Source organism: Diorhabda carinulata, chromosome 6, assembly GCF_026250575.1.
Source record: "Diorhabda carinulata isolate Delta chromosome 6, icDioCari1.1, whole genome shotgun sequence".
Taxonomy (NCBI): domain Eukaryota; kingdom Metazoa; phylum Arthropoda; class Insecta; order Coleoptera; family Chrysomelidae; genus Diorhabda; species Diorhabda carinulata.
Window position 1 is genome coordinate 26,348,993 of NC_079465.1, and position 17,542 is coordinate 26,366,534.

The 17,542-nt window shown below is 30.9% G+C and overlaps 3 protein-coding genes across 4 annotated transcripts in view; 1 reads left to right on the forward strand and 2 right to left on the reverse strand.

Moving 5' to 3' along the window:
• Positions 1-2,222: 2,222 nt before the first annotated feature.
• Positions 2,223-11,365, reverse strand: LOC130894945 (ankyrin repeat and zinc finger domain-containing protein 1-like). Of its 2 annotated transcripts, none has more exons than XM_057802009.1 (9): positions 11,325-11,365; positions 6,590-6,752; positions 6,148-6,339; positions 5,442-5,584; positions 4,979-5,242; positions 4,707-4,923; positions 4,002-4,654; positions 3,510-3,677; positions 2,223-2,472 (listed from the first exon to the last, which is right to left on the reverse strand). In XM_057802009.1, exons 2-9 carry the CDS (start codon positions 6,687-6,689, stop codon positions 2,296-2,298), a joined length of 1,914 nt encoding a protein of 637 aa, XP_057657992.1. In that variant the 5' UTR covers positions 6,690-6,752; positions 11,325-11,365; the 3' UTR covers positions 2,223-2,295. The 2 variants fall into 2 exon arrangements, with proteins under 2 accessions (XP_057657992.1, XP_057657991.1); XM_057802008.1 differs by lacking the exon at positions 11,325-11,365 and adding an exon at positions 6,859-7,099.
• On the reverse strand, positions 9,386-11,344 carry LOC130894947 (ADP-ribosylation factor-like protein 6-interacting protein 6). The gene is made up of 3 exons (XM_057802010.1): positions 11,075-11,344; positions 10,616-10,850; positions 9,386-9,694 (listed from the first exon to the last, which is right to left on the reverse strand). Exons 1-3 carry the CDS (start codon positions 11,238-11,240, stop codon positions 9,589-9,591), a joined length of 507 nt encoding a protein of 168 aa, XP_057657993.1. The 5' UTR covers positions 11,241-11,344; the 3' UTR covers positions 9,386-9,588.
• Positions 11,366-12,509: 1,144 nt separating the features above from the next.
• LOC130895046 (unconventional myosin ID) overlaps positions 12,510-17,542 on the forward strand; it is a 38,700-nt gene continuing 33,667 nt past the window's right edge. The window contains exon 1 of the mRNA XM_057802159.1: positions 12,510-12,780. Within this exon, the coding sequence (XP_057658142.1) occupies positions 12,692-12,780 (89 nt within the window). The 5' untranslated portion in view covers positions 12,510-12,691. The remainder of the gene's footprint in view (positions 12,781-17,542) is intronic.

Sequence of the window (17,542 nt, forward strand, 5' to 3'; positions counted from 1 at the left end):
TCGATACCCCGCGCGTGCTTAATCTCTAAGAGCAGCGTAGTTCCGTTAGAGTAAATAAGAAATAGAAGAGTGTGTGGAAGGTAGAGAAACGTAGGTATGCTGGTTTTATTAATTAAGAAGGTTATAAACGAAAGGTAACTTGGAATTCCTTGAATCAGGGATCGAAGGTTGATAGTTTTATCAAGGAAGTTGTTCGGGGAAACGGTAGAAGAATGAAAAATGCCGTGAATGAAATGTACCTGTATTTGTAAATACTGAAAAACAAGAAATTTTGATTTTAACAACAATATCAATTTTCCCTAACACACGAGTAATTATTTCACTTACAACACTATGGTTATTTCAGTTTTGATTATGTATTGATACACGAGAAACGATTTTAATTGCACTTGATATTCAGATTTTGTTTGCTAACGTTTATAACACAATGTTTCTTAATACACGAGGAGTGTTTTTAATCACATCTGGAATATTTAGATTTAGTTCATTGGTTCCAGTTGCCACTATCACTACAATAGTTACCAACGTTTATAATTTAATTTTCCCTGATACACGACCAATGATTTCACCTACATTTTGGGTATTTAACTTTTGATTAGTGACTGCAATGTCACCACCGATAAAACACGGTTACCAACGTTTATAAAGTAATTTCCTCTGAAATATGAGCAATTATTTTAATCACACTTTGGATGTTTTTATTTGGTTGTGTTTCTAGTGATCAAAATTGAAAAGTTAACTTATTTGACTGTAAGAAACTGACAATAAAAACAAAATTCGAGAATATTGTTTAATCTTTCGTATTACAAAATATTATATATGTGATTTGTTAGCCAAATTAGTATTTGTTTATATTTACTTTAGAATATTTTTTATGTTTTAGAGACGCTCGGTGGAGTTGTGTCTATTTTTATATTCTTCCAAAATTACTGAATATATTGTTGTTTTAACAACAATAAATTTATAGTTGAGAAATATTTTTATTACAATTATATGTGAGCTTATGTGAGGCTTTTCTTTGTATAAACTTTTATAGTCAACTGTATTGTAGAAAAATATTTTCACTGTAGCACCATAAAAATATTTCAAAGCTCCAATTTTTCACTATAACTGTGATACATTTTCAAATAGTTTGCATCACCTGCAATTATTTGAAATGACTTATTCCGAAAGTTTAATTCAGTATTTAAATATGCAATTTATTATTACAAAAAAAGATTGTTTCGCAGACTTGCAGGATTTTTGTAAACATGCTTGTTGCCTCCAGTACACTGGATCCGATAGGTGTAAACAGTGATGTTTCGTTCTGAACGGAGTAGAGCCTTTGATCATGGAAAGCAAACCTTAGATTTATCAAAAACCCAGCAAATTCCCTAATAGCACTTACAGTAGAGCTTTGATAGTCTCGCGAGGAAAAAAATACAAACATCTTTTGAAAAAATCTTATTGAGGTTATAAAAGACATATTTAAATCGCAAAATAAAGTAAACTACTTATTCATAAAGTTATCTATTTATTGACCATGAAGAGGCTTTGACCCTCAAGGTACACATCTTCTTTTCGATGATGACTTGTCAGTCTTTTGCGTAAGTTGGGTTATGATGATCTCATCATCAGTTTTGTATTCTGTGGAACTCTTCTTCCCTGAGTGTTAAGAAAGTCGTAGCGTAGAAGATCCTTTATTCTTTGTCTTGTCCCATATTTGTGTCATTTTTGTTGCTTATTGTTCCTAAGTACTTATAACTGTGGACTCATTCGAAGCTGGAATCAATTATTTCAACTGGTTTGTGAACTTCCTTCATTCTTTCAATTTCCATATATTTTGTCTTTTTTGTTTTATTTTGAAACCTCTTTCTTTCCTTCCTAATATGTCTTCCTTACTTTTTCTGTCCCTTGCTATTAGAGTTAGATCAGATCATTTAGTCATATTCTCCATAAAGTCAAAGGCTTTTCCCAAGTCAATTGAACATGAAAGATCAGTGATTGTATTTCAATGCTTTTAGCACATATTGTTTAGTAAAAATAATAGTAATTACGTTATAACAATTTTCTTCTTTCCATATTTGATTTGCATTTAAACAAAATATTTTGTAATAAATTTTTCATGAGTTAAAACCGTTTTATCTCTATTTGTGTGAGAATTGTATTTTAATCGGTGTATTTTGTAACTTATGGACAGAAATTGTTATCAACTTATGAATGTTATAAAATAAATACAAAAATTTGAAAAAATATATGAATTTTATTCCAAAAACAACAAAAAAATTCTCGAACTTATAATTTTTAGTTGAAAATTTATGATAGCACGAGGGGATTTTGCATTCTGTGAGCTTTGAGACAATCTATAGTACAAAATAAATTTTGCATGTACTCGAACGGTACTTTTCCAGCTATATCGGAACCGCATAAAAAGCAACGTTTCGTTACTTTTCCCGACTGACTAATTATTCTCCTCTCAGCAGCTAGCGCCCTCTGGAACAAATCACTTATATCAGTTATAACTTGTCACTTGACTATTTATTAACTCAATCAAGAAATCTAACATATCATCATTAACAATCAGCTAATGTTCTATGATTTGTGACTAGCAGACTGACTAAAGAAAAAACTGTAAAAATACTCGATATCAGCTGCATTAGTTTTAATGTAATATAGAATTGATCAGAAAATAATACAAAAAAACCTCCACTAACAGAAAAATACCAAAAAAGCTAACACGGGTACATACGAGGAAATCGATTGTTTACCCCATTGCCGCCATTTTGACGTAAATCAGCGGTTTTTCAGATTTCCTAATAAGTTGATGTTATTTAATTTGTTCTTTGACTATATCATAACAAGTAAGGGCAGCAACGAAGTTAGGTTATTCTTCTTTCTTCTATAACTTGTCCTCTCACTATAAAAGTATGCAGTCAACGATTATACTGGATGTTCTTTAACTTCTTTAGAATAATATTGGGTAGTTTTCGACATATTTCATAAAAGATTAATTTTTGCATTGTTTAGTAGGTTAGATTACCATTCTTTCTCTTATAACATGTTTTCTGACTATATAAGTCTGCGCTCATCGATTGTTCTGAATGTTTTTTGACTTTTGATAAATGTTGAAAAATTTTCAACACATTAGATTATTCTTTTTTTTCCTGTCACTTACTGTTACAATATATTTACACAATTATCAAGTTAAAGAATGAGATAATGTAATAATTAGTTAGGTTATTCTTCTTTCCATTGTAATTTGTTTTTGCCTATATGATTACGCAGCTATCCTATTAATGTGAAGGCAAAATTGAGGTTAGTCATTCTTCTTTCACTTGTAATTTGTTCTTTTAACTATATAAGTAAACAGCTAACAATATTTTTCTGTTTTTTTTTTTAAGAACAAAAAAGTATATTGGAGAGTAGGTAGGAATATATGGATAAAGAGAATAAATCGAGTGATTGAGATTAAAATTTTGGATATCATTAAGGTTTTAATGATTAAATATATTATTAACGATAAATATTACCTTTTCTCTATCGCTTAAAGTTAAAAACCTCTTCTTTTCTTCGTCTTCTTTTCTTTTAATCTCGTTTTCTTTCTTCTTCTCTTTTTCTTTTTCCCTTTTAACTTTTCTCATTGCTTTTCTCTTTTCGGCAACTTCCTCATTTGTTAGAGCGTTAATAGGTATTTGAGCCTGAAAACCACGATCATTTCTCTAATTTTAAATTTGCATCCCCCTATTAATAAAAAAAATTATAGGGAGTTGGAAGGAATTTTGAATTTGAAAATAGATAAATTCTTCAATTGGTTAGGTTAGGTTTTTATTCTTTCATTAATTACATGGCCTTTTCCTATGTAACGAATAAGTTATAGAATATTTTCAAGTATTCTAAACTGGATGAAGATATAAGAATATTTTATAGATATAATAGTATAAAAAGAAGAAGAGTAGTTAATAAATGGGAATTATCAAATGTTTTAGAAGAAAACTGTGTCACATTATCCAATATCGACTCACCTTATTGTAATTATGTTTTTCTGGATTTTCTCTGGCGAATTGCCTTAAAAATTCTCTAATTTCCTTGCTTTGTGTACAAGTATAAGCCGTAAGTTGCTCCTTATTTTTCAAACAAGGATTGGCATTGTGTTTTAATAAAAAATCCATAATATCCTTTTGTTCTTTTTGAGCTGCTATATGTAACAGAGTATTTGATTCATTATCTACAATTTGATTTATAAATTCTTCGATATTTCTTTCTTCTGCCATTAGTTTTAATTGTTCTTCATATATATGTTGTAACTGTTCTAAATCTCCATTACATATCAATTCTATCAAATTCTTTTTTCTACACTCCTCCAATTCTTTCAATTTTTTATTTTTACTTTTCCTAGATTTTTTCTTTTTGGTCTTTTTTCTCTGTTCGGCCGTTAAACTATCATCAAACTCTTTTAAATCATCAAAAGATATTTCTAAATCTGCAGTGGATAAAAGTTCTTTTGTGTCATCTTCGATTTCGCTTTCACTAGAAAGATGTTCAGTCGGAAGTGGTCTTTCGACGTTTTCTCGAGATTTCGCTCTATTTATACAAGACGATCGAATTTTATTGCGCTTTGATTCCCTCTCAGGTGAAACTTCCTTCGCGAATGATTTTACAGCTTTATCCACTGAATCTAAAAAGAAAAAACAATAAAAATATTCAATAATATAAAAATATAAGTGTACCGTATACAGAAACAGTAGTGAGCAACTGATGAACCCTTTTTACTTCTTTAAAAGTAGGTCTCCTTGTGGGAAAAGGAATACTTCTCATATCTTTTTTATTTAATATCGAATTATTTCCTCCGAAAAGAATTGATTGGTTGTAACCTCCACTAGCACGATATATCACTAGACTATCTTCTAAATGTTCCTTCCAAGAATCAAGAAGAGTTCTAACATGCTGAAATAAAAAATCTAATGACGTTTTGAATATTTTCTTGTAAATTATTCTTTACCTGAATGAAAGCTTGTTCGTTGTTTCTTCTAAGAGACGCCCCTGCGCTTTTCGGTTGTGTTCCACTAGATTTTGAATCTCTGGAACTTTGCGAACCTCCTTGGCCAGCTCTAACTGTATAATAATGGAACGTTTTATGGATAATAACTTCGTTGTCTTGGAAAACAGCCCCTGCGAAATGACCACCACCTATCATCAATATAGTCCATTTATTTTGACAGTAATTTCTCAGACGATTTCCAATTTCTTCATCTGTAACTATTTCCTGAAAATTATCAAGTAAAAATAATATGGAATTATAGAAGAAGTTTAGATCTACCTCTAATATAGAACAAGTTACAGGAACAACCTGATTTAGCCCCTTCGCCCTATGGTTTATTCAATTATTTAACTGTAAAGCTTTTTTTACTTGAGTAAAAAAGTTTTGCGAGAATAAATAATTGGTAAAATTATTTTTCACTTACCTTCTTATTCATAACGAGTGATTTGTACAATGAAACCACAGCTCCTTTGTCGTTTTTTAAAAATATTATTCCTTGGGCATTAGCGAAAGTATCAAGTGTATCTTCTTTTTCGGAATCAGATCCTGATATACTAGACACATCATCTGTTAGAAGAAAAATGGTTTAAGATATTAAACAAAAATAACAAAATTAAAAGTATTTAGATAAATTTCATCATTAGTTCTCAAATCATAAAGTTAAAATTTCATTGATAAACAATGTAAATTAAATAATTGTGAAGTAAGGTATTGAATTTTAGGGGTTAGTCGATGAGGCAAAAGATGAATAGCCTGCAGCAAGCGGTAAATCTGTTTCTGTTCCACGCAGATGCATATTATAGAAATATTGGAATAACAATGCTTAAAACAAGAATCCCCAGAATAACTGAAACAAAAATATCCCCAGAAAAAAGTTCAGAAGATAGTTAACAAAAAACATAAACGAAAGTGATCAATATAGAAGTTAAATTACAAACAATAACACAGTTATTGAATTGAATATTATACATAAAGGACTTCTATTGGTGCCCCTTAAGTTGTACCAATAAATGTTTATTATTATAATAATTGTTGCAAGAAGTTAGACTTATCTTGTAATTCTGAAATCTTATCATCACCTTTAACCTCTATATTTGATTTTACATGATAATAACTTGAATATTCCTTACCTTTTTCAATTTTAATATTAAAATCGTCTTCAGATATTGGTGGTTTGATTAAAAGTGATTGTTTCAAATTATAACGATGCCAATCTAATTTATAATGTTCTCTTTGTACTTTGCTATCTGGAAATTCTACTCGACAATAGGAACACGACTTTTTATCATTAGAAGGTGACCATTCACTAGATATGGAAGAATCTGTAAAATGAACAATTGATATCCTCATTTTTAGTTGCTATAAATATCTAAAATGTAGAAAAAAACATTAACTTTTAATTCCACAAGAATCAAAATTTGAGTATATATTTTGCACTAATTCAATTATTTTGTATGATTTGAATTATGCAACAAAAATATCGAGATTACGGTATAGAAAATATCTACCAACTATAAGAATTGTATTGTTTCAACTTGAACCTAATTAAATTAGTTATAAAAAGCGACTTACCTAATTTCAAATCCTTATCGTTGGTTTCTAATTGCACTGTTGTGAGAGGAGCCATTATTATATTCTTAAACTTTTCTGTAAACACATTAATAGTCCCCATTTTTCCTAATATGATTCCTGCTGAAACAGTCTTGTTGTACACGTTACTAGAGTTTAGATACGACTGAAATGTGAATGTGCTGTTATGTATAAGAATAACACATGGTTAGAATTTACGTTTTCAATAAATTGGAAAAAGTTGCGCAACTTATTGTAATTTTATCTTATACCTGTCTTATCGATTCTTCATTATCAATTGAATAAAATGTAATAATTATGCAGGTAAGGATATCAGGTATTTTAATCCGCGTAACAAAATCAACATTTTATTTATCTGTTATTTTTGAATTTCAATGGAAAATCTTTGAAACAGTTTAATTTCAAATAAAATTACACTATTAATCCCTGCTTCTAATCATAACCTACATTTATTAGAAGTTTATAACCTATGTTTTCTTTTTCTTCTTCTCGGATGTGATGGGTTAAATCGATATACTATCCACCCAGGTAAGTAAATCTATATGTCACAGCAAACTATTGAGCAATTTAAGTTAACAGCTGATCTACGTCAAACTGTCGGCCGTGGGGTAAGCAATTGATTTTGTCGTATGTACCTTTGTTAGCTTTTCTTGTTTTTTCCGATAGTGAGAGTAATATTGTATTGTTTTTTTTTTCCTTCATGGTGTTAAGAAGACTCCATAGATACTTTTCAGATCTGAACTAATGCAGCTAAAACCAAGTATTTTGGCAGTTTTTTTTTTAATTAGACTTTCAAGCAATTTACAAAATTTAGGATAATTGTAATAATTCAGGAAGTTGTGGAAACTGAAAGATACTAGGATAGTCAAAGCTTTAGGTGGAGTTGACTTCTTCTCATAAAATCAACAAAACCATTTTCGAGAAGTAATTTCGCACTTCTTTTAGTAGCAACTCTTTAAGAAGTGATTTCACAATAACACTGGAAATAATAAGGTCTAAAATCGATCACATAAATTCGTAAACCTCAAAAACTTATTACAAAAGCATTTGTTTACCCCACGGCGGCCATTTTTAAACTGGCGTTAGCTCATTTTGACGCTTCATTAGATTCCCCGTACATCCGACGCCAAATTATAATAAAAGGTATAAGAGGGAACGTCTAGTTGATTTGTTTTTATTTGGGAAGTAGAATCAATTTCGTGAAGGATTCGGTTCACTTCTGGAATGTTCCTGATAGAGGAAAGCTTTTCCTTTCTAAATCTTTGTCGTGTAAACATACTTTGTATACTTCGCCGAATAATCGATTTGTTCTCGGGGGTTTGGTTAGACAACAAAAAGTTCGTTTACGGTAAATCAACATTCTGAATAGTTTACGCATTATAATGGTCCTAAATCGATTAACAACTGATTCGAAATCGATTCTAAATTTGACATGCGAATTAAACTATATTCATAATCGATTCCGAATCGGACTAGGATCGCTGTGACTCGCATGATTGTTCACCCTTTTTGTGCCATAAAAAACAAATAATGTCTTCAATATTTTTTTTTCATTTTGTTTATTTTTTCGGCGCATTACAGATTAAACTGGGACTTAAGTTTAAAAACCAAAAAGAGCCCGTTCAATCCTCATGGTAATTGGGTTTCGGCCAATTTTTCTTAAACTAAGCACAATGATAGTTTGAAGTAAGCTGATTGAAAGTATCCCCAGCCCCTGACGTGTTCGAAGATACCATGGGAGGAAGGGTATTGGTTTCAGCCAATGGACACGAAACCCCAACCTTTCTCTTATAGTCCAAGGGTACCATAAGAAGGGATGTCTAACAACGTTTCTGAGACTCCCCTCCATACAGAGTACCCTTGGACAGTTCAGGGGTACTTTTGAGATGGTTGGATACGTTGTGGGACTTCGATCCCTGCTTCAAACTACTATTGTGCCAAGTTTCAGAAACCCCCATTCTTATGGTACCCTTGACGCTTCAGAGGTAGTTTTGGGGGTTCGAGCTTTCTGAGACTTTTAATCAGCTTACTTCGAACTATAATTGTGCCAAGTTTCAGAAAAATCGACCAAAACCAATTCCCTTCCCCTCAGGGTACCTTCGGACATTTCAAGGGTAGTTTTAACGGGATTGGGGGAATGATGGGTTCGGTTTACATGCACATTGAAACATTTAATCAGCTTGTTTCAAACTATCACTGTGGCACGAAGACCAATTCCATAAAGATTTAGCGAGATCTTTTCAACACTTTTTTGGTTTTTCAAAATATAAAAATTCTATCATTAATCATATTATTATTTTGATTAACAAAATACGAATTTTTATACATTAATTCCATCATTGTGAAAATCATAGAATGTTACAAAGAAAACAAAGAAAAAAGAAATCCTAACCTAACCTAACCTAACCTCAAAATTTCTAATAATTTATTAAAATTTATCATAATATGATATTCAATTGTTTTTTTTAAATTGTTCGTTTTTGTATGTAAATTAACACGGCATTCTTCTAAAAAAATTTAAGTATAGTTTTCAAAGACAAATTGAGGAATTTATGGTTTTGAAATTTTTTATTGATCAAAAAGTGTTGAAATTCTGATTTTCAAACTTAGTCTCATTTTTATCTTATTTATACCGAAGAATTAAACAAAATGAAAAAGAATTTATTGAAAATATCAATATCAATATTTTTTATGACCAAAAATAGGGTGGAGACCATTTCCAAATAATAACCAACATGGATGATCAAGAAAACTGGTGGAAATTGAAATACTCAACAAAAAATTTCAAAGTTTATTTATGAAGTTAATTTTACAAAGTGCAATACAAAAGAAAAATAAATATAAAAAATAAAATTAACAAACTATTCCTAATAGCTTATGTAAAGTGATGCTTAAAAATTACAACAAAAAAATACTGACCACCAACATTGTCAAAGTATGACTAGGAAAAATAGAAATAAAATAAATATTGAATAAATATTTTAGTAAACAATAGAGACTCCTCTAAAATACATGTAGCCACTTACAAGAAATCCTACGACAATCGCAAATACATAATTCAAGTGAAAAGTATGACCCGATTGTTCTCTAAAAAGAAAAAAAAAACAAAATAAGACTACAGATTAGCAAAAATCAATTTTTAACACAAATTTGGTGTCAATCTTCTTGCTTAGATCCAAAGACAACAATTTTAAATTGAGGAAATGAAATAGAAGGGAAGTTACACAATTTTTGAATAGGAAACTTCTTTCAAACCATTTTAATAGTGTTTAAGTGATTAAGCATAGCTACCCAAATCGAAGCATTAAATAATTCGATTTTTTTGTTGCTTTTTCTTTACTTTGAACTAGTGATGTGGACTGGGCAAATGCCCAATGGGCTGGACATTTATAAAATGGACAACAAATGATTAGGAATTTTCCCAAAGCGTTTTTAAGTTCCAAACATTTGGGCTTTTAAAAATTTCTTATTAGTTTTCAATCATACCTGATTTCTGTTAACAAAGTTGCCCTAGTTGTCAGTGGAAAAGTTCAATCATATTGGGCATTTTTGTATTTTGGCATTTGCCTTGCATTTTTTCAGGACATATGCCCCAACTTATAGACTGTGTATTATCACTACTTTGAACCCAACCTAACTCAAACAATGATAGATATTACCACCAACATAATTTTTATTGTTTTTAAACAACTGTAAGAAATACTATCCAAAAGTCTTTCTCATTGATTTTAGATTTAATTTAATGGACAAAACATCAAAATTTTGTAATTATTCTTTAATCTGATGTGAAATTGGTGCCGATCGCTTCAGAAAGATAAGCTGAGTCAAAATATACCCAAAACAGTTCTTGTTGAATCAAAATCAAATTAAAACTAACTACACTGTGAAAAAAAATTGATTCAAAATATATTTCATAAAAATTTAAGCTAAATCCAAACAATAACAAATGAATATTAAATGTACAGTAATTATATGATTAAATTGAATAAAAATGATTTAAAACCTTACTTGTATTTTTTGGGAGACAAAGGACTAGGTGGTTGTACTCCTGGAACAGCCGAATCAAGATATACCATTATCCAAGTAAAATATGAACTTAAAACTCCACCCAGAATTGGTAACCAAATATTACTATACCTAGCAACATGTTTCCAGCTCGCTGCAAACATTTCCTGTCCGTCTTCCGACCATATTTGATAAGATATTAGTTTTTCTTCTAAAAATATTTGTTCAAGTGTGCTTCCTAAAAATATCCTAATGCAATCACACAAATATTTGAATTATAAATTAACTATATACTAGCAAACTTATAGTCTACACATTAATTTCTAATGTAAATACAATTTATGCGTTTAAAATAGACTATCAATTGATCTATTTATAAAAATAAACATCTGACCTACTAAAGCATAACCTCAACCTCATTTTATGTTTTGATTTGTATATTAATAAGAAGTCTCTACTTACTGTAGATTATAAAAAGTTTTACTGTAAATATGAGTACTGAGAAAAACAGTCCATAAGCTGCAATTTTCCATTCAGTCCAAATTGGTACATCTTCCTTAATATTATCTTTTCGCACAGAATAATATGGAGATGTTGAAGACCGAGCACTTAATCGTTCACGCAACATTTTTAAACGTTTGGTTATTTTTAAAAAAATCGACTTTTTTCAGATATAAAAAATTCAAAATAAAATGTCATGAAATCAACTTACCTTATTATAAATGACGTAATTGTAGCGGCATAGGACACAAACTAAACAAAAATGATGTAATGGAATGAAGCTAAGACATACGTGAATCATACTATTGTTCCAAAACACGTATTTTTAATATATGGTAACAAATATTAAGTAAATTATGACTGTTTCTAAAATTGTGAAAGTGAGATACAAGAAATTTGATTGAACAAAGTCTGTTAAGATTCATACTATCCCACATACTGTTCTTCTAATGAAATGCGCGATATGTTAGTGCATAAAATAACGTCTTTAATCGTCATTCCAGACGATGACAAGCTCTTTAATTATTGTTTTTATGTAAAGTATATAACGATATTCAGTAACCCAAACTTACCTCAAAGATCTATATTTAAATTATGTTCCCGTTTGTATGTAAGAGTAACTACTGCTATACTTAAATTCAGAGTTGATCCAGGATCAGCTGAATCACTTATTAGCTGATGGCGCATCTGAACGTCTCGCTAAATTTTCTGTGGAAATTTCAAATTTTATTTATAAAAACCTTTGATTTTTATTATATTTTTCATCTGTTAATTCTTGATGATGATATTTATGCAGTTGTATAATCCAAGTGTTTGATAATTTGTATTGAGAAGTTTCATTTTACACTAAATGTTAATATTAATACGTTATTTTTATTATTATTATGAAATGCCGAAAAATATAAAAACCGCAAAGCTCTATTTATGACGCTGCTTATGAAAATTGATAATAAATAACCAAACGAGGGGAATACGTAATTTTTAAATTTAAAGAAACCATTCCCAAACGAAAAAACTGGTCAGCTAATCTCATTTATCTACTTATACATTGGGGTAGAAAGGATCTTAACGTATGGTTTGATCAGTTTCCGAACAACAGTGAACGAGATCCGGATTACTTTCTGATCGTTCATACCATGATCGGTTTAACCTGATCATATTTGCCGAAAAGCCTTTTAGTAGAAAGGATCCTATCATATGGCTATGACCCGATTACTTCGATCAGTTATAGGTTAATCCAATCATAATTTCCGAAAACCCTTGTTGTTTAGTGTGTCCTGCGGTTTTGCCATTGCCACTATATAACGATAAAAAAATACTGTAAAACGTATGTCTTAACTTAATGTGCTATTCGTTTTTTTTCGTTCGTCGTTCGTTCACACCGAACCTTGATCTTCAGTCGTTTATTTTCATTTTTCAAATGAGTAATGATCAGTTGGTGTGGTGCAACGAGTGAGTATAGAGTTGGATAAATATAAATAAAACATCGATATTTTATCGTATTGACTCACCTTTCCGACCCGCGTTAAATGAAATGCAGTGCTGGTGATTAAGGACAACAAAGAGAAACAATAAATCATGGCAACCCAAAAAGAAGTTGGCGTAGGCGATTTCGTCCTCATGGACAAAATCGACCTGGAAAATTTTATGAGAAATCTTGAACTAAGGTTAGTATGCTATTCTAAAAGAACAACCGTTGGGTTATTCGATAATAGGGTCAGTCCCAGGTGCGTGACAGGTGAATAAATAAGTATATAAACAATAACTAATAAAAATAATTATTATGGGACGTATCCAGTTTATAAAGAATGTCGATTCGAGTCTTGTTTATAAGGAATAATTTTTTTAAACCAGATTAGTAGACGAGTAGAAAGCCGGTTGGTTTTTTGTTTATAAATAGCCATTACTCAACCCTCTTAGAAATATTATATAAATCTTGTATTTATATTCAAAAGTAGTTAGAAAAAGATAAATAATAATTGAAGTTTTTAAGAATGATTCTTATTAACAAAAATGAATCATTGCATATATATTTCTTGATATAATAATAAAAAAATGCTTGTCATTTATTCTGAGGTAATAATAAGTTTTTGTAGATGATTTAGAAAATAGTTTGGTTTATATTTAAAAAATTAAAATCATCGTTGACACGGCGGAATATATTACTTAATGCAGCTATTGATGTAAACATTGAAATAAACTTTTTTTTTAATTTGAATACGACTCATTAAGAATGAGATTTGACATTTTTGAATTGTTTTTGTGATATTTCTCACGTTTATTCGAAAATAAGAAATTTTTGTTCTATCAAGAAAATATTTTTTTTATTTGTTCAAATTTCAAATTATCAATTTATGTGAGATAGGTACTTAATTTATCTCTCTATAGAGGAAAAGGAAGTTAATACGTTATATGATGGTATAAATCTATTATTAGATATTATGTGACAATATTTTTTACGTAAAACTATATACAGGTGGTTCCAATTAAAACTATCCATAGAAAATATGGAAAATCATATACAGGGCGAGGTATTTTTGTTCATGTATATACTCATTCATCCCCACCAGCTTTTTATCGAAATGAAATGAAAAGTCGAGGAAAAGGTTGCCAGATAAGAATACCGGGAAAAAAACGCGAGTGTTTGGATGACGTGAAAATAATGTTGTGACAAAAAAAATTTTCAAACGAGCCGTCGTTTCCGAGTTATAGGCATTTAAAGTTGCGAACTTTATGAAATTTTAATGGATGATTACGTATGTGCATTTAGTGAATGCCAGGGACGGCTCAAGCCCAATGGTTAACAGTCCGTAACTTCTTTATCTGTATCTTCATATTGTACAGATTGTCCCTCGAAAAGTTACGTATAAACTGCTGTATAGTGAAAGTTATTGAAAGTTATAGTCATAGAAAGTTATTCTCTCATTTATAAATAGTCGTGTTTTTTACATGTGAAATTTAAAATTTAAGCACCCGTGCTAATGAAAGGGGAAAGGGGATATTTGTCTTTTTTAAGGATTCAATTAGAAAATTTATAATTTCCAAATGATAGAAATATTTTTAGCTCGAAATGGATCATAAGAAGTTATAAATTATAGTTTAGAAATAACAACTAATAAACACGCTTTTAGCAATAATTAAACTATGTAAAAAGTTTCGGGTTTTCATTGGTCTTTTCTAACAATCCACAAAAAAATAAGACCGAGTGCCGCCACTGGATTAAGTATCGATAAATTCGAACTATGCTCATCGTGTAACAAAGTAACGATTTTATCGACAAACAAATTGCCGACAGTTTTCCCGCGAATAAGTATTTTCTTGAAAAAATAATTATTCTAATTGCGTAGAGATAATATCGTTCACGGGGTCTTAGGTAAGAAGAATGTTTTACAATTAGGAATCCGTATCGGTTTTTATTTTGGTTCCCATGGCATTGCTATAACCTGAAAGTTTCCGCTTACTACAGTTCATAGGTACTAAGTTTGTACATATACAGATACAGAAAATAACGATTTTTTCAACTTTATTCTACAACTTTCTAACTACTACGAAAAGAAAACTGAATAACCCACATGTACGTAAACAAAATGATAAAAAAGACATACGAATATAGATTATTATTGCCGCATTATGTATACAACTGATTGAAGCAAGGTTATGAATCTTTTTGATTCTCTTAGACCTGGAGTGATTCTCCACTAAGATTCCATTTGATTCTTTAGCCACCCATTCAGCTGTGGCATCTCATGAGGCCACAGTGGGGCTCTGGTCCAAACTATGCCCCTTACCGCTTCGAATGGAGTGGTTTGTCAATGTTTTCTAGCTTTATAAAGTCTGCAAATCTTGGTAACTTGTCAAGTTTTTTGAATTAAATTTTTCTGGTGCGCTGCTGATTGCATATGTAAACGACTTATTATTGTTGGCAAATGGTAAATCCAGTTACAAAGCGGATTGGAATTTAATGTTGTTTCTGTTTCAATAATGTCATCATTTTTCGAGTAATACATCTCGAAATTTGGACATCTTTCATCTAAAATAATATTAAAGCAATACCACCCAATCCATTTCTTCAATGTTCGTTTCGTACAGTGCGGTCTTCCATTGTCGATTTGTAGAATAACGTCTTTTCAGTTCATTTTTCGAATAAAGATTGCTTCATCCGATTCTCCATCAACAGTTTGTCCAGTTTACGGCAGTTCAAATAGAACGATTCCGCGTAAACCTCACCAAATACCCAAAAAGAGCCTTTGTGGGACGCAGTATTCCGTGGTTATTCATTTTTTAAGAGCCCCTTTCTGTGTTTTGGAATCGTCTTAAGTTAGATATAAGATACACTCCGTCAATTTTGATATTCAGGTGTCAGTCGGCGTTGTGCTACAACCACGTAAACTTGTCCGCCATTTTTTATGCTCCCATCGAGAGTGATTCGTTTTCTACAGGCGGGAGGCCATAGTGCTGCAAAAATCCATCGGAAAATGAGTCCTGTGTATGGGGAAAACTTTATGAGTGCTGGTGTTGTGCGTGACGCATGATGAAGGGGGCCAAGGACGCAAATCTGTAGTTTCAGATGACCTGGATCAACGAGTTGAGAAATTGGTTAAAGATTCACCATTACTACGGAATTTCCAGAAGTTTCAAAGTCTGTTTTGTACTCTATTGGTACTGAACGATAAGGCTAAATTGGCGGCAACTTTCTTTCAAGAGTGTATTGAAAAGCTTGTCCACAGATATGAGATCTCTTCGGTGATTATGTCTAAAACTAACCGTATGTGTATCAATCTTTTGGTAATAAAATTATCGTTTTATATGACTGAATCATCTAAAATATAAACTTATTAACTCAAAATAAATTTTATTCTTATAAAAACATAATTAATAAGTTTAATGGTAAAATATCTGACAATTTTCTACCCATATCCAATCAATTGTCCATTCCGATTGAAGTACCTCCAAAACATGTAATTTGAACGCCTCAACATCTTCTTCAGGTGTAGAAACGTGGCCTTGTAAATTTATTTTTTATCTGCGGGAATAAGAAAAAATCATCGGGTGCTAAATAAGGACTGTACGGTGGATGACCCATCAATTCGAAGTTTTGACTGTTCCAAAACGTTTTTGTTTGCAGTGATGTCTGAGAGCTCGCATTGTCGTGATGGAGAATAATTCGTGTTCTGCGATTGGTTTCCCTGATTTTTTTCTAACACTTCTTGCAAACAAATGCTGGTGTACCATTCAGAATTGACCATTTTACGTTGCTATAATGGAATGGTGAAGACGTGTCCAGTTATTTCAAAAAAACACACGATCATTTGCTTCGAAGGGCGCGTGTTGGATTTGGATCGTCTCGAAAGACCCTTATTGGGATTGTTGTTTGTATCGGGTTCATATTTCACGATTATATGGGAAAAAAGGAGGTAGGGAGAGTTGGAATAGAAAAACAAATTAAATAAAATATTATAATATTTTACAAAACTATTTCAGTGTCCCTTTTAAGTATATTTTATCCGTAATCCGTCATCATCTAGTAAGGCGTCGGATTTAGGGAGGATCTAGGGGGTCTGAAGCCCCTGATTTCCTCAGTGGACCCTTGGCCCCTCTACTTCTTAAACCAACACTGGTTTGATATTGTTTCTTTGGTTAAACTAACTCGGAATTTCTGGAACCGTTGGTGTAAACTAAAGTTTACCTTCAATCTCTGAAGACGATGAATTGGATATCGAAACGCCTGTCAGATAGTGTTAATTGTGAGTGTTGTTGTAGTGGTAGTGTGAACAGTGTATTCAGTACTTTGGTTAAAGGCACGTAACGGAATTTTTTTCTTTAATGAGAGAAATATTTCTTTCTAGTTTAGTTGAGTTTAATTTTCTAATAATCCAATAGATTGTGATTACTTTGAATATAAATATTTGTAGTTTTATTATATGTCAAAAAATATAGCGTTACCCCCGTAATCGGATTTTTTTGTTAATTCAAATTTGATAAAAAACGCGCGAATGATATTTTCCTTAATAGAAAAATTGGCAAAATTCCATTATTTTTTTATATTTGCGCTTTATCGTTAAGTGGGCATTTTCGAAAATATCTCCAATTCTCGAAATTATCCTCAACACATCATTATTATTTATGGAAATGATTCAATTTTATTATTATTATCACCTGTTGTTTTTTAACAATAGTTCAAAAGAGATTTCTTGGATTATGTATTGGAAACTTGATTTCTTGACCTCACTTAATATAAATCTTTAAGCAGATAATTTTTAATATCATTTCAAAATACTGATGTTTGTTATAAAAAAATACCTAGTGCGATCCACATAGATAGAAATGTCATAAACAAAAAAATTGTGATTATTTTTCACTTTTCATTTCCACGAACTTTTCAGAACGTCTGACTTAAGCTTCTATACCTCCAAAAATATGATCTATCTT

Coding starts and splice junctions, on each gene's coding strand:
- LOC130894947 (XM_057802010.1), bottom strand. CDS start 11,240: ATGTTGCGTGAACGATTAAGTGCTCGGTCTTCAACATCTCCATATTAT. Junction 10,851..11,074: donor AAAACTTTTTATAATCTACA/GTAAGTAGAGAC, acceptor GGATATTTTTAG/GAAGCACACTTGAACAAATA. Junction 9,695..10,615: donor TTGTCTCCCAAAAAATACAA/GTAAGGTTTTAA, acceptor TTTTCTTTTTAG/AGAACAATCGGGTCATACTT.
- LOC130894945 (XM_057802009.1), bottom strand. CDS start 6,689: ATGGGGACTATTAATGTGTTTACAGAAAAGTTTAAGAATATAATAATG. Junction 5,243..5,441: donor CACTCGTTATGAATAAGAAG/GTAAGTGAAAAA, acceptor GATAATTTTCAG/GAAATAGTTACAGATGAAGA. Junction 4,655..4,706: donor CACTACTGTTTCTGTATACG/GTACACTTATAT, acceptor TTTTCTTTTTAG/ATTCAGTGGATAAAGCTGTA.